At 40.3% G+C, this 20,973-nt stretch overlaps 1 protein-coding gene across 1 annotated transcript in view; it reads right to left on the minus strand.

Annotated features, from left to right (window-relative positions):
- Positions 1-245: 245 nt before the first annotated feature.
- Positions 246-20,973, minus strand: part of LOC133642017 (stereocilin) — a 69,415-nt gene continuing 48,687 nt past the window's right edge. Inside the window, exons 21-29 of the mRNA XM_062036225.1 lie at positions 17,556-17,646; positions 17,298-17,469; positions 16,296-16,459; positions 14,589-14,744; positions 14,365-14,507; positions 5,832-5,980; positions 5,524-5,621; positions 2,237-2,384; positions 246-842 (exon numbers count right to left, since the gene is read on the minus strand). Of these exons, the coding sequence (XP_061892209.1) occupies positions 766-842; positions 2,237-2,384; positions 5,524-5,621; positions 5,832-5,980; positions 14,365-14,507; positions 14,589-14,744; positions 16,296-16,459; positions 17,298-17,469; positions 17,556-17,646 (1,198 nt within the window). The 3' untranslated portion in view covers positions 246-765. The remainder of the gene's footprint in view (positions 843-2,236; positions 2,385-5,523; positions 5,622-5,831; positions 5,981-14,364; positions 14,508-14,588; positions 14,745-16,295; positions 16,460-17,297; positions 17,470-17,555; positions 17,647-20,973) is intronic.

Raw genomic sequence — 20,973 nt, forward strand, 5'->3', positions numbered from 1 at the left:
ACTTTTACAGTATTTTACTGTGGAATATCTTTTACATCAATGTATTGTACCTGAAGAGCTGTGATTTTACGGTTAATCACAGTAAAGTCACAATTAAATGCTGTAACTTCGCAAATGTATTTTTTATAGTTATTACTCTCTCGTTTTGACAGTATACTGCCACTTACTGTACAAGAGTGTGCAACGTAGTTTACAGAACCCCTTAAGAGACAAATCAGTTGACTTCACAATGATTTACTGTTCAGTTCAGTTCAGTCTCAGTTTATTTCAAACGTGCATACGACAATACAATGTAATGCATCACACATTTCCAGTTGTTTCATTACAGCACGTCCGAAAAGGAGTGTAATATTACAAATGACAATTGTATGATAGCAGTGTTTGCTGTGAAATGACAGAAAACGGTCGGGAAATATAATGTTAATAATTTCAAAATCATGTGTTGTAATGTTACAGTAAATTGGACTACAGTATTTTTCTATGAAAAAATACTTTTAAATGCTGTGAAATTCGGGTAATTATAACTGTGTGTATTTCAACAGTGGAAATAGATTGTAGTTGTATTTTATTTTATTTGTTTCAAACATTGAATCATTACATTTTCTAGCATTTAAATAACATTTTACAAAATTAACAATGCACATAGTAAACTAAAAGGACCAAGACACACAAGCAACAGAACCCTCTAAAATATTTATTCCCAGTACAAATCTGTGGAGGGGTCAGGCGCTGATGAAATGTGATTAAAAGTATTTCAATTTCAATTCAAAATAGATGCCATAACCAGAGACTTGGGGCCAGAAAGCTTAAAGTGTTGAGGGCTGCTGCAGCGGAGTTTCTCCCTGCGGAGGCAGAGGTAACGTTCATGAGTGCTGGCTTCACACAACACAAAAAATGACAGTCGTTGCTTAGAGACAAACTTGAGGTTATATGAACCATAGGCGCCGATCTATATTTCTGCCAGTGGGTGCTCGGTGTGTGTGTATTAGTGTTGTCCCGATACCAATATTTTGGTACTGGTACCAAAAGTATTTTGGTACTTTTCGGTACTTTTGTAAATAAAGGGGACCACAAAAAAATGTCATTATTTGCTTTATTTTAACAAAAAAAATCTTAGGGTACATTAAACATATGTTTCTTATTGCAAGTTTGTCCTTAAATAAAATAGTGAACACACAAGACAACTTGTCTTTTATTAGTAAGTAAACAAACAAAGGCTCCTAATTAGTCTGCTGACGTATGCAGTAACATATTGTATGATTTATCATTCTATTATTTTGTCACAATTATTAAGGACAAGCGGTAGAAAATGAATTATGAATCTACTTGTTCATTTACTGTTAATATCTGCTTACTTTCTCTTTTAACATGTTCTATCTACACTTCTGTTAAAATGTAATAATCACTTTTTCTTCTGTTGTTCAGTAGTTTTGGATGATACCACAAATTTGGGAATCAATCCGATACTAAGTCGTTACAGGATCATACATTGGTCATATTCAAAGTCCTCATGTGTCCAGGGACATATTTCCTGAGTTTATAAACATAATATATATTTTTTTAAACAAAAGAAGATTTTGTGATGTTAAAAATTATAAATGTAATCATACAAGTATCGACTAGATAAGCTATTGTACGTGGTATCATTACAGTGGATGTTCGGTGTAGATACACCAATGGTGTTTGTTTATATTGTAGCGTCCCGGAAGAGTTGGTGCTGCAGGGAATTCTGGAAATTTGTTCTGTAGAGTTTATGTTGTGTCGCGGTGCAAATATTCTTCCAAAATGTGTTTGTCATTGTTGTTTAGTGTGGTTTCACTATATGACACATATTTATGACAGTGTTGGCATTGTTCATACTTCCACCCTTAGTGTGATATGTATGGCTGTTGAATAAGTATGCCTTATTCACTGGTGGGCAGTGTGTTTACATTTAAGATGATTATGTCATTAGTTCATTATTGGGCACAATATAATCTTGGTTAGGCTTTGGTAATTATAGACTATATGATTTGAGACCTTTTAATTATGTAAAAACGGACCAACCTCGTCACAAAATTAACAACAACAAGATTGATTTTCCATAATTATTTTAAAGATTGAAAATTGCCATCGATCCCACGTGGGTGCTCGGGTCCCCAAAGCACCAACTGGATCGACGCCAATGATATGAACACTATTATGATAGAGGTTATATGAGTTTTTATCACCATTGTTTGGGCGGTAGTATAGATACCTCTTGGCTCTAGCAGAACATCTCCTTCATACCGAGCCAGTCCTACAGCGTGTCTTTGTGCGTTGTCCAGCTCAGTCCACTGCTCCTCAGTGATGGCCCACGCCTGCTCGGCACTCAGCCAGGACAACTGGATGGCACTAAACACCACCTAGCAGGAAAAGTCAACGTCAACATTAACATGAAAGGCAATTGCACTTTTGGGGATTTTTGCTCATCATCCACAATTCCTATGTGAGACAAAAACACTGGTCTTTTCCTTTTACGTGCATTAGTGCAATAGTTAAAAACTGTGAAAAGACTTGTGCTGGATCAGCTGAAACCCCTGGTGGCTCCTTCCCTGGATCCTCTACAGTTTGCATATCAGCCCCATGTAGGAGTGGATGATGCTGTTATCTACCTGCTGCATCATGCTCACTCCCACCTGGATGGTGGGAGGGGCACTGTGAGGATCATGTTCTTTGATTTCTCCGGTGCCTTTAACACCATTCAGCCAATTCTGATGAGTGACAAGTTGCTCAGGGTGGGTGTCAGTTCATCCATTGTCTCCTGTATCACTGATTACTTGTCTGACAGGCCCCAGTTTGTGCGACTGGGGAGCTCCCTGTCGGATACTGTGGTCAGTGGTGTAGGTGCTCAGCAGGGGACCGTCCTGTCTCCTTTCCTGTTCACCCTGTACACCTCAGACTTCCAGTATAGTTCCAGGTACTGCCACCTGCAGAAATACTCTGATGACTCTGCTGTGGTCGGGTGTATCAGAGAGGGACAGGAATTGGAGTATAGGACACTGATCGCTGACTTTGTGGAGTGGTCTCAGGCGAACCATCTGGTCCTTAATGTGGACAAGACCAAGGAGCTGGTCATCGACTTCACGAAGAGAATGACCTCGGTGGAGCTCATCAAGATCCAGGGCCAGGAGGTGGCAGTAGTGGGGCAGTACAAGTCTTGGAGTCCACTTGAACAGCAGACTGGACTGGAAGAACTGCAAAGCTGTTTACAAGAAGGGCATGAGCAGACTCTTTTTCCTGAGGAAGCTTAGGTCCTTTAATGTGTGCAGCAAGCTGTTGGAGATCTTTAATCCGTTTGTTGTGGCCAGTGCCCTGTACTTTGCAGTGGTTGGTTGGGGCAGCAGCACCAGCAAAATAAAAGCCGGCCAAACTGTTGGCACGCAGTTGGAGGCGTTTGTGTCAGTGAGGAACAGGAGGACACTGGACAAACTGCTGGCCATCATGGACAATCCTGCCCACCCACTCCACCAGACATTTGAGGGACAGCGGAGTTCATACTCCAACAGGCTCCTTCAGCTTCGTTCCCACAGTGTTCGATTCAAGAACTCCTTCATTCCGCACTCCGTCCAGCTGTATAATCACTCGCCATACAGCAATAGATGACATCTGCGTATTACCTGACACCTGACATGTTAGCTACTTCTCTTTGTTTATAATGTCTATTTTTTGCTGTATTTACTCTCTATTTTATGCTGCAGCTGTTACATATACTGTAATATTGTACATGGTAATTGTTATATATTTTATATATGATATAAACATATAATATATCAGTATATATCCTATACTGTACATATATTATGTAAATATTACGTATATACATGTTATATTTTATACTGCTTTTAGTCTATTTTATACCTGCATTGTCCTTACCATCTTTTCCATCATTTGTAACTGAGCTACTGTGTGGAACAATGTCCCTTGTGGATCATTAAAGTTTGTCTAAGTCTAAGTCTAACTGCTTGTGTGAGGCGGCCAACAATACAGGTACAGTATATGGGATTCATTGATTGCCCCTTTAATGCGTTCTAAAAAAAACCAGCCAAAAACAGCCAACAAGGCTTCATTTATGCATATTAACCAAGCTATTGCGACATTGTTATTGTAGGAGCTAACACAGAGCTACTTCTCTGGAGTTGTGACACATTGCCTTGCACACACTACTCCTCCCTGGTTACGCACCACCATAAAATAAAAAAGAAGAAGGAACTTGAGCTGCTTCTGCTGTATTGCCTTGGAGTTTGTAAAAGGTAATGCTGGGTTATAAATCATTCATCTCACCTGTATAGTTGAATGTTGTGGCTCGAAGCTGAGAAGTTGGTCAGGTTTGAAAATCCACACGCTTCCAAATTGATACTATATGGCTCTCAAATGCACTCTCAACAAATAGAACGCAGTATAAGACTATTGCAACGTCGCTAGGGAGCATTTTTTTATCTGAGGAGTGAGGATTATTCTGAATTTAACCGTTCAAGGAGCGCACAAGAGCTAAAATATACAAGCATCCCATCAGTCAGCACCCCAGTGGGAGTGAATACAGTAAGCCACTGTTTCATGTTCTTATTACTCAGACTGGAAGTCTCTGCAGAGAGTGGTGAGGACGGCGGAAAATATCATCAGGACTCATCTTCCTCCTATCCGGGAGATCGCAAAAAGCCGCTGCCTGACCAGGGCTCAGAAAATCTGTAGAGACTCCTCCCACCCCCACCAAGGACTGTTTTCACTGCTGGACTCTGGAAAGAGGTTCCGCAGCCTCCGTAGCAGAACCTCCAGGTTCTGTAACAGCTTCTTCCCTCAGGCCATAAGACTCTTGAACGCATCATAATAATCCCCTCAATTCCTCCCAAAAATGGATTAACTCGCTGGACTATAAAGACAATATAACATACAGTACATCCATAAACGTGGATGCATATGCAAAAGTGCAATATATTTATCTGTACAGTAATCTATTTATTTTTATCTGCGCCTTATTGCTCTTTTATGCTGCACTACAACGAGCTAATGCAACAAAATGTTGTTCTTATCTGTACTGTAAAGTTCAAATTTGAATGACAATAAAAAGAAAGTCTAAGTCTAAGTCTTATTTGAAACTTAGCAACAAATGCCACCATTGCTACGCACTCTGTGAAATCAATCCGACCAGGAAAGAAGTTAAAGTATTGCTTAAAAATTAGCAAAATACTATAAATATGACATGTTATTGTGAATGTGCCTGTTACTACATAATATACATACTTACAGCATGTATATAAAAGTGTTGGAAGTTTTTTTTCGAGAGTTGTGTTAGCAGGGTAGATTGTGTTGTTATCCGCCTCTTAGTAGCAGTGTTTTACTATTTAGAATGCACAGAAAAGGAAACGACATGTGTGTTCTTGTCCCACATAGGGATTGGGAATGATTTCCCACCATGTGTACAAAACACAAAGGCTTGACATGTCCTGTAGATAACATCTGCTTGACATTAAGTGCTTGCAAAGACAAGTCAAAGGTAAAACTCACTGCCATCTTTTTTGGTGACAGCAGGCTGATTGCTTCAGTGGTGATTCCTTCCACTTGCTCTTGTGTCAGAGCTGACAAAACAATGTCTTCCAGGCCCGCTGGGCATACAGAAGTTTCACAAACATGGTAGTTAGATAATTAATGTGGCTCGAAATAGAAATGTTCTCAACTTTTCCACTCTCTTTAATTGTTTCAATCCGTCAAAGAATTGTCATTTTCATCTCGCTTCTTCCTCACTCTGGATAAGTAACCATCAAAGGTTGGCAACAAAAAGTTAGCATCCTTTGGGATATTACATTCATCTGTACCTGCCAGTGTCCCAATTTCAGTGAAAACTTCAGGTCCCCAATCATTTGCTGGACCAAAGGCCTCAGCTCTGGACAAACGGTTCGTCAAAGCCTCCATCTGCTGTTCTGTGCATGGCAGGGACATCTCTCGCAGGAATCCGACCGCCATGCTGCCATTTCAAAAAGAAAGTTTGGGGATTCAGTCCACTGAGCATATGCAAAATATTTACAGGAAGCTTGTGTATGCTCCACTATATTGGAACATATTTTTTAGCCTTGTTTGTGTGTTAATTAGTTTCAGCTTAAACTAGTTTGTGCGTTTAGAGGAAATGTACATGAAACTTACAGTATAGGTGGCACATTTAGACTCTAATGCATGTCTAAGTAAAATCTAGTAAAATGGAGAAGTTTTATCTAAATTGTCTTCATTTTTATAGATGCAACATTTCTTTAAACTCCTGTTCGCCAGGACTAAAGGCCTGATCTACTAAGATCCAAAATACCAGTTGCTAAACAGCATGTGCAAACTAAAAAAATGTGCATACTGTCAGTGGCCGTGTTATGGGTGATCTACTAAGACTGCTTGCGCAATTGATAACATGTGCAAACATTGTGCAAATCACCCTATTTACGTAAATGATTTTGGTGTTCTACAGGCTGTCACAATGGAGACACTTATTTCCTTCCACATGAATGTTTCCATGCTCCAAACTGTGGTGTTTTGTTACTTTTTGGATCATGCAGCAGACAACTATTTTCTGTGTCACTTTTTTTGGACTATGCGAAACACTCTTCCAGTGCAATCTGAAACACAACCTACTTTTTACGCTGTGGGAGACGTTGGCACTACGATGGTGAACAGCAATACATACATAATATATATATATATATATATATATATATATATATATATATATATATATATATATATATATATATATATATATATATATATATATATATATATATATATATATATATATATATATATATATATCCATCCATCCATTTTCTACCGCTTGACACAGATACCACCCCACCGGGTTGAGAAGGGCATAAGCGGTAGAAAATGGATGGATATATATATATATATATATATATACACACACACACACATACATACATACATACATACATACATACATACTATATATATATATATATATATATATATATATATATATATATAGTATATATATATATATATATATATATATATATATATATATATATATATATATATATATATATATATACACACACACACACACACACACACACACACACACACACATATATATATATATATATATATATATATATATATATATATATATATATATATATATATATATATATATATGTATGTGTGTGTGTGTGTGTATATATATATATATATGAATATATATATATATATATATATATATATATATATATATATATATATATATATATATATATATATACACACACATACATATATTATATATACATATATGAATATATATATACACACACACATACATATATTATATATATATACACACACATACATACATTTTATATGTATATATATATATATATATATATATATATATATATATATATATATATATATATATATATATATATATATATATATATATATACACACACATACATAAATGTTATATGTATATATATATATATACACACACATACATACATTCTATATATATATCATCATCATCATCGGCGGTCACTCGTGGTCGAGTATGACTGTCCTCCTTCCTGGTCCTTGTGGGTCTTCAGGTGGGCGTAGAGGCCGATTCTGGACCCGATTATTCTAGGGCAATGTGGACAAGGGAATGTAGTGGTGGTGGGTTTGGGTTGGGCCTGTTTGGTGGATGCTCTCTCCTTTCTTAGTCTGCGCTTGTCTTGTGCAGCATGGCGGAGGTCGTCATTATATTGCGCGGCACCCTCACGGACAAGGTTTCTCCACATCGTCCTGTCTGTTGCCTTGACTTCCCAAGACTTAAGGTCTATGCGACACTTTGTCAGGTTTGCCTTGATGTTATCCTTAAATCTCTTCTTTTGACCTCCCGGGGCCCGTTTCCCTTCAACAAGCTGGGAATAAAGGACTTGTTTTGGGAGGCGAGAGTCAGGCATGCGGACTACATAGCCCGTCCATCTGAGTTGGTTTTGAGCAATTGTGGCAGTGATGGTGGGCAAGCCAGCCTCCTCCAGGACACTGGTGTTGGTCCGTCGGTCCTCCCAGCTGATCCTGAGGATTTTTCTGAGACATCTATGATGGTAGGTCTCGAGTGCCTTTAAGTGCCTGCTGTAGGTGGTCCAAGCTTCTGACCCATACAGAAGGGTGGGGAGCACGACTGCTTTGTAGACCAGGATTTTGGTCTTTGCTTGGAGGTCACGGTTCTCGAAGACTCGCTTCCTCAGCCTTGAGAAGGCCCCACTGGCACAGCTGAGGCGGTGGTGAATTTCATCGTCAATGACAGCTTTAGATGACAGGAGGCTCCCGAGATATGGGAAGTGGTCCACATTTTCGAGTCTGATTTTGTCAATTAAAAGGTTTGGGGGCAGGACAGGCGCACTACTGTTTGGTGGTGATTGGTGGAGAATTTGGGTTTTCTTTATATTGATGGCAAGACCAAGCTGTTTGTATGCCTTCGCAAAAGCAGACAGAGTGCACTGTAGGTCCTCTTCTGAGAGGGCTACGAGGGCATTATCGTCTGCATACTGCAGCTCCATGATGGATATGGTGGTGGTTTGACCTTTAGCCCTGAAACGGTTGATGTTGAGGAGTTGACCGTCGGTTCTGTACATTATTTCGACTCCCTGGGGCAGATGTATGTTTTTGAGATGGAGGATAGTAGCAACAAAAATGGAAAATAGTGTTGGAGCGATGACACATCCCTGTTTTACACCTGTGTCTACACTAAAGGGTTCCGTTTCATCTCCACTGCCACTGAGCACTGTGGCTGACATGTTAACATGCAGTAGTCTCAGTACCCGGATGTATTTATCTGGGCAGCCAATCTTGGACAGAACCAGCCAAAGGGCCTGACGGTTAACCGAGTCAAAGGCTTTGGTGAGGTCTATGAAGGCCATGTATAGTGATTGGTTTTGTTCCCGGCATTTTTCTTGCAGTTGTCGTGCGATGAAAATCATGTCTGTGGTGCCTCTGCTTGGGCGAAATCCACTCTGAGACTCAGGAAGCACGCTTTCTGACAGGGGGGTGAGTCTGTTGGCCAAAACCCGAGCGAGGGCTTTCCCTATGGTGGACAGGAGAGAGATGCCACGGTAATTCCCACAGTCTGCCTTGTCTCCTTTCTTAAATATGGAGACAATTAGGGCATCTCTGAGCTGTGCAGGGATTTCCTCTTCTTCCCATATTTTGAGAAGCAGGGCATGGATGTGCTTGGTAAGATCGGGTCCGCCTTTCTTCAGGACCTCTGCTGGAATGCCGTCGGGCCCAGCAGCCTTGTTGTTCCTCATCTTCCCAATGGCATCCTGCAGCTCATCCAAGGTAAGTGGTTCTCCCATGCTTTCATCTGTGGGTTGTTGTGGGAGTTGATCAAGAGCCTCCATCTCAGGTATAGTGTCCCTGTTTAAGAGGTCCTCATAGTGTTCTTTCCACCTGTTTGAAATTGCGTCCTTGTCCTTCAGCAGCAGCAGACCATCCTTTGAGCGAAGGGGGGTTAGGCAGTGGTGGCTGGGACCATACACCACTCTTGTGGCATCGAAGAAGCCTCTCGTGTCTCCAGAGTCAGCAAGCTGCTCGATCTCCAGAGCCTTCTTTTTCCACCACTGGTTCTTCAGTTTCCTAACCTGTGTTTGGACAGCTGCCTTCGCTTTGGCGTGGGCTACTCTTTTCACTTTGCAGTGGATGTTGTTTTGCCAAGTGATGAAAGCTTGCCGCTTGTTGTCAATTATTTGCTGGATCTCAGTGTCGTTCTCATCAAACCAGTCTTGATGTCTCCGCTTTTTGAGACCAAGGATATTTTTGCAGGATTTCATTATGGCAGTCGAAAGTGTGCTCCAGTGTGTTTCCGTATCCTCTGGGTACTGTTTGGGCAACGCTGCGCTAAAGGCCTCCTGCAGCTGTTGTTGGCAGGTGGTATCACTCAACAGCTCGATGTTAATTCTTGGCCTGCACTGTCTTTTCTGCATCCGTCTTTTCCGCATTAAGCGGATGGACATGATGGAGCGAATGAGGCGGTGGTCGGTCCAGCAGTTGTCTGCACTGGTCATTGCTCTGGTGTTTAGGACGTCGCGACGGTCTTTAGAGCGGACAATGACGTAGTCAATGAGATGCCACAGTTTGGAGCGAGGGTGCATCCATGATGTTTTGAACTTGGTTTTCTGACGGAAAAGTGTGTTGGTGATGACCAGGTTGTGCTCCGAGCACTTAGTTAGTAGTAGTGTGCCATTTGAGTTTGTATTTCCGACCCCTTCTCTCCCCAGCGTACCCCTCCATAGGTGGTGGTTTCGTCCCACTCTGGCGTTGAAGTCTCCGAGCAGGATTAACTTGTCCTCCTTGGGGACTTCAGATAGAACTTTGTCCAGGTCAGCATAAAAGGCTTCCTTAACTTCATCCTGTGCATCAATGGTTGGTGCATATGCACTAACGACCGTGGCCATATGACTGCTAGCAAGCATAAGGCGTAAGGTCATTAGGCGCTCGTTGATGCCCACAGGGAGTTCATGGAGGTGGTTGATGAGGCAGTTCTTAATAGCAAAACCCACACCGTGGATTCGTGGCTCATTTGCAGGCTTTCCTTTCCAAAAGAAAGTATATCCGCCTTTTTCTTCCTTCATCTGCCCTTCGTCGGGCAGTCGGGTCTCGGAGAGTGCTGCGATGTCGATGTGGAACTTCCTTAGCTCTCTGGAGATGATGGCAGTTCGCTTTTCAGGTCGATCGCTGGTTTGGTTGTCCGTGAGGGTTCGCACGTTCCAGGCTCCAATGTGTAGTTTGTGTTTTCTTTGTTCTCTTTGTTTCTGACCGCGTGGTGGTGATCCCTCTGTATGCGGTATTCCAGACAGGATGTTGCGAGGCAGGCTATTTTTAGGGTACCTTTTCTAACCCCCTCCCCTACTGGGGTGAGCAGAGTGGATCCTGAATAGGGCTGCTCAGTCATGGGTGCAGCTGCCGAGAAGCTCTTCTGCCTCAGTCCATGAGCTTAATGACTGAATCTAACACCCACCGCCTGTGTGCCAGGTTGTGGCTAGGGACTACCAGACTTCACTGTCCTGCCCCCGTTACCACTTTCCGGTCGCCAAAGGACTTTGAAGTATCCGGGATGTAAAATGGATGGCTTCCCATTCGGGAGGACGCCTGCGCGTGACGTCTTTTAGCGTGGGGAGACTGATGCGCCTGCAGCCACCACACGGTCCTTGGCAGAGAGGGGCCTTGATCCAGTGGCATGGATCCATGACGACTGGAGACCACCCTCTGTTGCAGCCTTCATCCGTCTTCAGTGCCGTTGTGACATGCAGTGTCATCCTCCGCCACTTCCACCGTTGAGGTCTTATATCTATTTAACCCATAGATGGGGCAGTGGTTGGCGGACGCCAGGGCGTGTCCACACACTGGTGGGCCTGCACGCCTCGCCTCTGGGGCCCACTGCTGCTCCGAGATCCCCTACAGTTTAGCCTGTGTCCGCAAAGACGCAGTTTACCGTGTGTGGCCAAGAGGAGGCACCACGGGGGTCTTGGTGGCGGAGAGGCTTTGTACCAGCACGAGGAGGCTTACGCACTCGGCTCCTCTTTTCACCCACCCAGGGGCTAGCTGGCGGCGATAGCTGTAAGCAGAGAGTAGCAAGCAGGGGCAGCATGCAGCATGCACTATCTACAAGCACTTCTGCCACAAATCTAACGCACTGACGCATCACACGCACCCTGTGCGCGAGCACTCACACACATATATATATATATACATATACACATATATAATGTATGTATGTGAGTGTATATATATATATATATATATATATATATATATATATATATATATATATATATATATATATATATATATATATATATAAATATATATATATACATATACATACATACATTATATATATACATACCAATATATCAATGGGAGACAGGTCTGGACTACAGGCAGGCCAGTCTAGTACCCGCACTCTTTTACTATGAAGCCACGTTGATGTAACACGTGGCTTGGCATTGTCTTGCTGAAATAAGCAGGGGCGTCCATGGTAACATTGCTTGGATGGCAACATATGTTGCTCCAAAACCTGTATGTACCTTTCAGCATTAATGGCGCCTTCACAGATGTGTAAGTTACCCATGCCTTGGGCACTAATACACCCCCATACCATCACAGATGCTGGCTTTTCAACTTTGCGCCTATAACAATCCGGATGGTTCTTTTCCTCTTTGGTCCGGAGGACACGACGTCCACAGTTTCCAAAAACAATTTGAAATGTGGACTCGTCAGACCACAGAACACTTTTCCACTTTGTATCAGTCCATCTTAGATGAGCTCAGGCCCAGCGAAGCCGACAGCGTTTCTGGGTGTTGTTGATAAACAGTTTTCGCCTTGCATAGGAGAGTTTTAACTTGTACTTACAGATGTAGCGACCAACTGTAGTTACTGACAGTGGGTTTCTGAAGTGTTCCTGAGCCCATGTGGTGATATCCTTTACACACTGATGTCACTTGTTGATGCAGTACAGCCTGAGGGATCGAAGGTCACGGGCTTAGCTGCTTAAGTGCAGTGATTTCTCCAGATTCTCTGAACCCTTTGATGATATTACGGACCGTAGATGGTGAAATCCCTAAATTCCTTGCAATAGCTGGTTGAGAAAGGTTTTTCTTAAACTGTTCAACAATTTGCTCACGCATTTGTTGACAAAGTGGTGACCCTCACCCCATCCTTGTTTGTGAATGACTGAGCATTTCATGGAATCTACTTTTATACCCAATCATGGCACCCACCTGTTCCCAATTTGCCTGTTCACCTGTGGGATGTTCCAAATACGTGTTTGATGAGCATTCCTCAACTTTATCAGTATTTATTGCCACCTTTCCCAACTTCTTTGTCACGTGTTGCTGGTATCAAATTCTAAAGTTAATGATTATTTGCAAGAAAAAAAATGTTTATCAGTTTGAACATCAAACATGTTGTCTTGTAAGCATATTCAACTGAATATGGGTTGAAAATGATTTGCAAATCATTGTATTCCGTTTATATTAACATCTAACACAATTTCCCACCTCATATGGAAACGGGGTTTGTATATATATATATATATATATATATATATATATATATATATATATACATATATATATATATATATATATATATATATATATACACATATATATATATATATATATATATATATATATATATATATATATATATATATATATATATATATACCGTATTTTTTGGATTATAAATCGCTCCGGAGTATAAATCGCACCGGCCGGAAATGCATAATAAAGAAGGAAAAAAACATATATACGTCGCACTCGAGTATAAGTCGCATTTTTGGGGGAACTTTATTTGATAAAATCCAACACCAAGAATAGACATTTGAAAGGCAATTTAAAATAAATAAAGAATAGTGAACAACAGGCTGAATAAGTGTACGTTATATGACGCATAAATAACCAACTGAGAACGTGCCTGGTATGTTAACGTAACATATTATGGTAAGAGTCATTCAAATAACTATAACATATAGAACATGCTATACGATTACCAAACAATCTGTCACTCCTGATCGCTAAATCCGATGAAATCTTCTTCCTTGTTGTCGCTCCTGGTATGCGTCGCTAGCGTCCTTTCTTTCTGCTGCATATTTCACTACGTCCAGCTTGTAATCTGCAGTATATGATTTCCTTTTCAGTGCCATTTTTGTTCAGACCTTCTCAGTTTTTATAAGTTACCGCCAATGGTGTAGCAGTGTGCTGTGTAGCAGTAGCAGTTAGCATCCCATGACCCACAATGCACTTCTGCCATGACGCACAATGCACTTCTGCCATGACGCACAATGCACTTCTGCCATGACCCACCCCCGCCGAATTCTTATTGGTTGACGTGTTTGTGACGATTGCTGACGCTCTTATGTGAATGAGATAAATAATATTATTTGATATTTTATGGTAATGTGTTAATAATTTCACACTTAAGTAGCTCCGGAGTATATGTCGCACCCCCGGCCAAACTATGAAAAAAACTGCGATTTATAATTCGAAAAATACGGTACATACATACATACAAACATCTGCGGTCCCTTCCAAGGTTTCTCATTGTCATCCCATTGGGTTGAGTTGTTTCTTGCCCTGATGTGGGATCTGAGCCTAGGATGTTGTTGTGGCTTGTGCAGCCCTTTGAGACACTCATGATTTAGGGCTATATAAGTAAACTTTGATTGATTGAGTAAATCAGGCTCATGGTGTTAATATCCAGGCCACATTCTATCCACCTTGGCTGAAGCCTTCACACTGCTTAGTGTCGTTCTAAATTTGTCAGTGCGTACGTTGACAATCATGCAGTGATTAATTGGCTGACCTGAGGTTGTAAGGGTCCAGTCTTGTCATTTCTGAGGGATAAAACCCACAGATTAGATGGCCAAATGTCGCCAGATCAACGCCAGATAACTGCTCAATCTTCAGGTTGCGCTTGCGCATCATTCCCGAAATGACAGCTCTCATCTGAAAAAGCCAGACAGTAACACACACATTTGCCTCTGTATGAGTCAATGTGCATTAACTTCAAGTACACATTCAGTTTACCTTCCTGGGGCTCCACCGTGTCAGAGTCCCCAAATGGGCCCAAAAACTGTCATCGGTCAAAGAGATGTCATGCAATTCTCTGACTGTCATCTCAGTCGCCAGAGAGCCAAGAGCCAGAACTTCATCTGCTCTGAGCTCACTCACTGGACTGAACTCCTGCAGTGGTCAGAGAACAGCAACATTTCAGTCGCAGACAGATGTTGGTAATTAAACTTCACACAGCTTTAGGCAACACCACCATCTGTTTCTGGCTCTCAGGTCACAGAGACCTAATGGACTGCTACATTTACTGGACACATCATTAGGAACACTGTGCTGTGTGTAGAGTTTAGTTTGGTTTAGATTGATACAACCAGGGAGGTGTTAATTTAAAACTAAAATAATTTTATTTTTAAAGTTGAGTATTTAAAAAAAATAAAAAAATAATCACTATATCTTATAGAGGTGCCAGTAAAATGAATTTACATCCGAATCACGATTATTATGTATTATGATTTTGATTTTGATTTTGGATGGATGGATGGATGATTTTGAATTGGTTCATAATTTTCAAGAATACATTTTTTTAAAATAAGTAAGCCATTTTTCGCGCTTTTTTTAAACAGGTTCATATTATATTTTATATACCACATAATACGGTAAAATGTGAGAATCGGTTGTAATCAATAATTGTTTCTAAATTAATTCGTCAACCCAAGAAACATAATCGAATTGAATTGAGAGTTGTTAATTATCTAATCAATTAATTAACCACATTCAAAGTTTGTCTCTTTACTCTCGCGTGAATTTTTTAGTTGTTATTTAAAAGCATATTGTATGTATTTTTGGCCTAAATGAAGCGTTTTCAGGCTGAAACAAGGCTAAATGAACAAAAAATATCATTACTACAGCAGCATTGGCCATTAGATGAGACCAAACCAATCGGAGCGTGCCGCTCAGTATCCGGGCCACTGATTGGCTAAGCCTCAGGCAGCATTACTTAATTGTATTAAACATATTAAAAGAGAGTATAAATGACAATGGGGCCGTTATTTCATATCTAGGGTTCTCATAATGTTAAAACCTACTTTATATTTAGAAAGTCGTGACATTATATAATATTTGGTTTTTAAGTAATGATTCGTACTTTGCGGAAATGAATTCAATACGGTCAGGCCGAGAATCAATTACCAGCGATAAACGAGGGTTTACTGTATTTATATACAGTATTCTACAAAATTTAGCACATCTCCATTTTAGCCATAAAATTGTATTACAGTTAACAGTTGCTCAACAGGCAATATCTTATTGGAAAATGTGGATATGCTTTAGAGAAGTCAGTGTAGATTTTACACAGCAAAATAGATTCACTATCCACTGAAAATGATGCAACATTGTCAGCCATAAATGTCTGAAGAGCAACCCAAAAATAAGGAACAAGATAACTATGTCTTGCCTGCAGTCAAGTATGGTGTTGATAGCGTAATGTTATAGGGCTGCATGAGTGACGCCAACACTGGGGAGAAGTGGTGTACAGGGTCTTTTGCCACATTCTTGTGTCATTTCTAGTTTTCAGCCAAATGAAATTTGACTTTAATTAGCCAGGATACAAATATATTATTAATAAGCCCCCTTCTGTTACCCGACCCCACCTTAGAGCTGATTTAAACATGTAACACGTTTAACAATAAGCAAATTAAAATCATGTGAGTGTGCAGCATTACTGACCTGCCTAAGTTTGACCCACAGTGCCTTGCGCTGCTCAGAGCTTAGTGACGCGTCCTGACCAAAGACATGGACACAGTCTCTCATATCCATTTGTGACATGCGCCTCAGCTGAGATGATGTCCACGCTGAGGGGAATGTACCTTTGATGTCTGCACAGCGTGGGACTATACGCCAAGATGTACAAACAACACTAATTACAGGGGAACTTTTTTTTGGAATGTTGCCCAACTTCAACAATCCTTATGTGAGACAAGAACACATGCCTTTCCCTTTTCTGTGCATTCTAAATAGTGAAAAACTACTAGTATGAGGCGGCTAACAATGCAGGTATTGGGATTCATCTATTCCGCCTGTTAAGCTGTCTAAAACATCCAAAAAATGCCAGCGATACCCCATTTACATGCTGTGACCAGCATATTAAAGGGGGGGAGCTAACACAGAGGAACTACTTTTCTGGCGTCGTGACATATAGCCTCACTCACACTTCCACCACTAGCAAGTAGCCAGCTATTACCTACTGGCTAGCTTGAGCTGCTCTAGAGGGCTTTATAGGCAGAATAGGTCGTATTCTCATTATCTGCATTGTCAGCTGAGTCTTATGAGCAGTTTCAATATTTAGAACGCACAGACGTGTGTTCTGTTCTTGCCTCACAAACGATGGGCAAACATTTAAAAAAAAAAAGTGCAGTTCCCCCTTTAAAACCTCTCAAAAAAGTTGACATTTCATTAAACAATTTCTTAGCAATTTATGGCAGGGTTTCCCGAACTGAGGGTGAAGACCTATTTTGGAAAATTCATATTAGGTCCCTGACTGCCGATTGTCAGAAAATCTATTTCTTGTGACTTCAACAATGTGTAGTTATTGTTTACAAGCCCACAGTGAGCCTGATTCCTGTTTGTTGATGTTTTTTCCTTGATAAAGTGGTTAAATGTACAACACGAAACAAAGAAACCAAATTTTTTTTAGAAACCCTGCCCTAAAAGTACATGAAAATGCAGAACTTTTTGCATCCCTGCCTTGTGCTTTTACGATCCCTCGCATGAGACTCTGTGTCGTCTCTCTTTGGTGATGTTGGTCCATGCAGCGCTGCAAGCAGACTCCACTCACCACACTGTCCTGCCAGCGTTCCTGGCCCACAAGGACCTGTTCCACTGTGTCTTCATTCAACACTGTCTAAACAAGAGTAACATATGTTACAGTCTCATTTAAGACGGCGCATCTGGTGTTATTTCATTTGATCGGTGGTGTCGGGTGCTCACCACCGGGATGGAGTTAATCTGCTTTGTGGACAAAGAAAACAGCAGCCTTCCCAAGTGTTCAACATCTCCCACTTTCCACTTGGATGGATCCCTAGAAAACAAACATGTCACTTCTCACAGATACACTACACACTACAGATTACATAAAGAGAATTAGGGTCACACTGAAAACTATTGAGGGCCAAATGTGAAAAAAATGTAATAAATAAATTAAAGTAATATTAATTGTCTTTGTATTTAATTCTAATCATAGTTACACACATTTAAGTAATTTAAATATGCATAGTAGTTTTCAGTGTGACCCTTATGCTCTTTGGGCCTGATTTACTGATCTCCTAATACCACACACCAAACAGCGTACAAAACTGTGTGTACTATCAGTGGGCATGTTGCAGAGGTGTGGACTCGAGTCACATGACTTGGACTCGAGTCAGACTCGAGTCATGAATTTGATGACTTTAGACTCGACTTGACAAAATGTAAAGAGACTTGCAACTCGACTTAGACTTTAACATCAATGACTTGTGACTTCACTTGGACTTGAGCCTTTTGACTTGACATGACTTGCTACTTTCCCCAAAACCTAAAGCTTAAAAAGTTATTTGGGAGCGCTCCGTTGCTTTCATTTTGTACGTGTCTGTCTATCAGCGTGTGTGCTGCGTGTCAGCGTGTGTGCTCTCAGTACAACAGCCAATCAAATTAGATCTACATTGTTTTCATCACACAGCATTCAGCCAATCAAATTGCAGGACAACCAATGAACAAGAGTTGTCAAACAACGCGCCAGTGAGAAAGATTTATACCAAAGTTGGTTTCGTTCGGGTATAAAAACTACGACTTGGTCTACAAAAAACGAATTGCCGTATGCAAATCACGCAGTTCGAATATTACAGACGGAGACGCAACAACTTCCAACTTCGTTCGACATTTGAAGTTGCACAAAGAAGGGTAAGTTTTGAATGTAAGCTAACGTTTATTGGCTAAGTAACATGACTTTTATTTGCTGTGTAGTTAAATCAGTGAGGCTGTAAACTCACTGCTAACGTCATAACCATAGACATCTTATAAGTAGACGCAGCATCGAGCGCTACTGCCTACTGGCGCAGACGAGACGCGGGGCCGCCATCTTGGAGTGGTGATACGCTCCACTCAGTGCAATTCATTTGGCAGGAGCAATGAACTGTCAGCAAATTTAATTCATCTTACCTCACTGAATACCACTGATTTTCACGCGCTTTTTTGTCATACGTGTAGCTATGATAACGGACACATGTTTTATTATTCATAGTTTGCTTAACAGTAATATAATATTCTTATATGCTATAAGTGACCAGACGTCCGAGATCAAAACTGGGAATATAAACCCAGAGAAGGGGGAAAAAAACGGTCAGCTATTTTTAAGTTGAAGAAACAATATGATTACGTTATATATACATGCGTATATCCTACATAAACAATGTATGAATACATTAGATATCTATATATCTTATAGACTGTATCTCTGTTGCTGCAGCAGCAGAGAGTTTATTCTGTCTTGACACTTTGTATTGATATTTTGTATTACATTCTTCCCTTAAATGATAATGTTTACAGTGATTGTTATATATGTATTTTTTATGTATGTCGCTTTGGATAAAAGCGTCTGCCAAATACTTAAACATATATAAACACCTGAAACTCTTTATATCAGCTAAAACCACCAATCTGTTTCACTGGATTCAGAATAAAACCAAATGCTGTCTTACCCAACAATGTTAGTATTTGAATATTGTTACTTGAAGACTTATTCCTGGTTACAATTATACTGTTAAGAAAGTATTGTCTTATATTTTGCCTAAAATGAGAATGCATCATAATCAGTGGCGGCTGGTGAATTTTGTTTTAGGTGGGGCTGAAAGTTTGTAAACCAAACCCCTGTAGGGGTGTCATCCTCCCCCAGAAGATTTATTTGTGATTTTCACACACAAATATTGAAGATCTTTGCTCCTTCTCAACTCTGTGGTAATGTTATTTTCATAAAATACAACCAATAGTACATTAATGTTAAATCTTACTTGTGAAAAGTAATCCCCCGAATCCTATTTTCAACAGTCCGCTCATTTGAGCAGGAAAACGCTGAACACCAGCCCGGCATCTTTGTTTTCTACCTGTCAACTGTCAGTTTAGGCTGCTCGCCGGCTCCTCATCACTACTTCAAGATGCAATTTGCTCGCGTCACAGCAACCAATACTGCGTGTACTTACAAGATGTCTGTGGTTATAACATAATTTCAAACACAGGAATATGTTGCGTCCACTGCAGTTTGCCACCTTATTCATACTTTTTGTCAAGTGATTTTTTTAAGCAGGGTTGCATGAGGTCCCTACACATAACGTTACGTTAGTCAATGTATCACACACAGTAACATAACGTTAGACGGCGGTCAGCAGCACAGCATATTTTAGCCACCTACAAAAAGACAAACGTAGTCAAATAAAGGTCAGTTAAAATGTATACTATATTAAGAATATGTGTACATATTGCATAGGGCCCTGACATCTAAAAAGTACAACTCTGTTCATTGTTATGTTCATGTATTTGTTATGTTTTTCATGTGTACGCACACATAAACACACATACAGTATGAGATGAGATCAATGAGATAAGGTAAGAACAGAATAGAAACTGCTGTGGAACTAGTTACAATGCAATATGCCATGGAAATACAATGTTAACACTTTTGTACAAATAAGTACAGTTGCACTTGTTTTTGCAAATGTGTTTATTCTGTAAAGGAATGAGTTAAATGTTTAAAATTGTTTAAACTATTAAAATGACTGGTTAATAGTGCTATTATGAATTGCAATGTCAGTACTATTTTTTTTCCTGCTATTTCAAATGCACTTGTTTTAATAAATAAATACAGCGGTTTAAAAGCATACACAATCTGTGTAAAAATATTAGTCTGTGGTTAAAAGGACTTGAAATGACTCGAAACTCAAAATGCAGGACTTGTGACTTGACTTGAGACTTTCCAGTCTTGACTTTGGACTTGACTCGGGACTTGCCTGTCTTGACTCGGGACTTGACTCGAGACTTGAGGGCAAAGACTTGAGACTTACTTGTGACTTGCAAAGCAATGACTTGGTCCCACCTCTGGCATGTTGCGTGTGATCTACTAAAACTGTGTGTACAATTCAAAGGTGGTGCAGACCGTCTTATTTAAATTTTGCATATACTATACAGGGCATCACCACAGAGACACTCCATCATTTACTGCACATTCATTTAATCATGCACCTCCCTGTGATGTTTGCTATGTGCTGAAAATCTGAATTTCCCCTCGGGGACTAATAAAGTATATGATTGATTGATTGATATGTTTTCAAACATTCAGGAGAAATATACCACTTTTTATGGCATTTTAGACACAGTCCAA

This window comes from Entelurus aequoreus, linkage group LG02 (assembly GCF_033978785.1).
Source record: "Entelurus aequoreus isolate RoL-2023_Sb linkage group LG02, RoL_Eaeq_v1.1, whole genome shotgun sequence".
NCBI lineage: Eukaryota > Metazoa > Chordata > Actinopteri > Syngnathiformes > Syngnathidae > Entelurus > Entelurus aequoreus.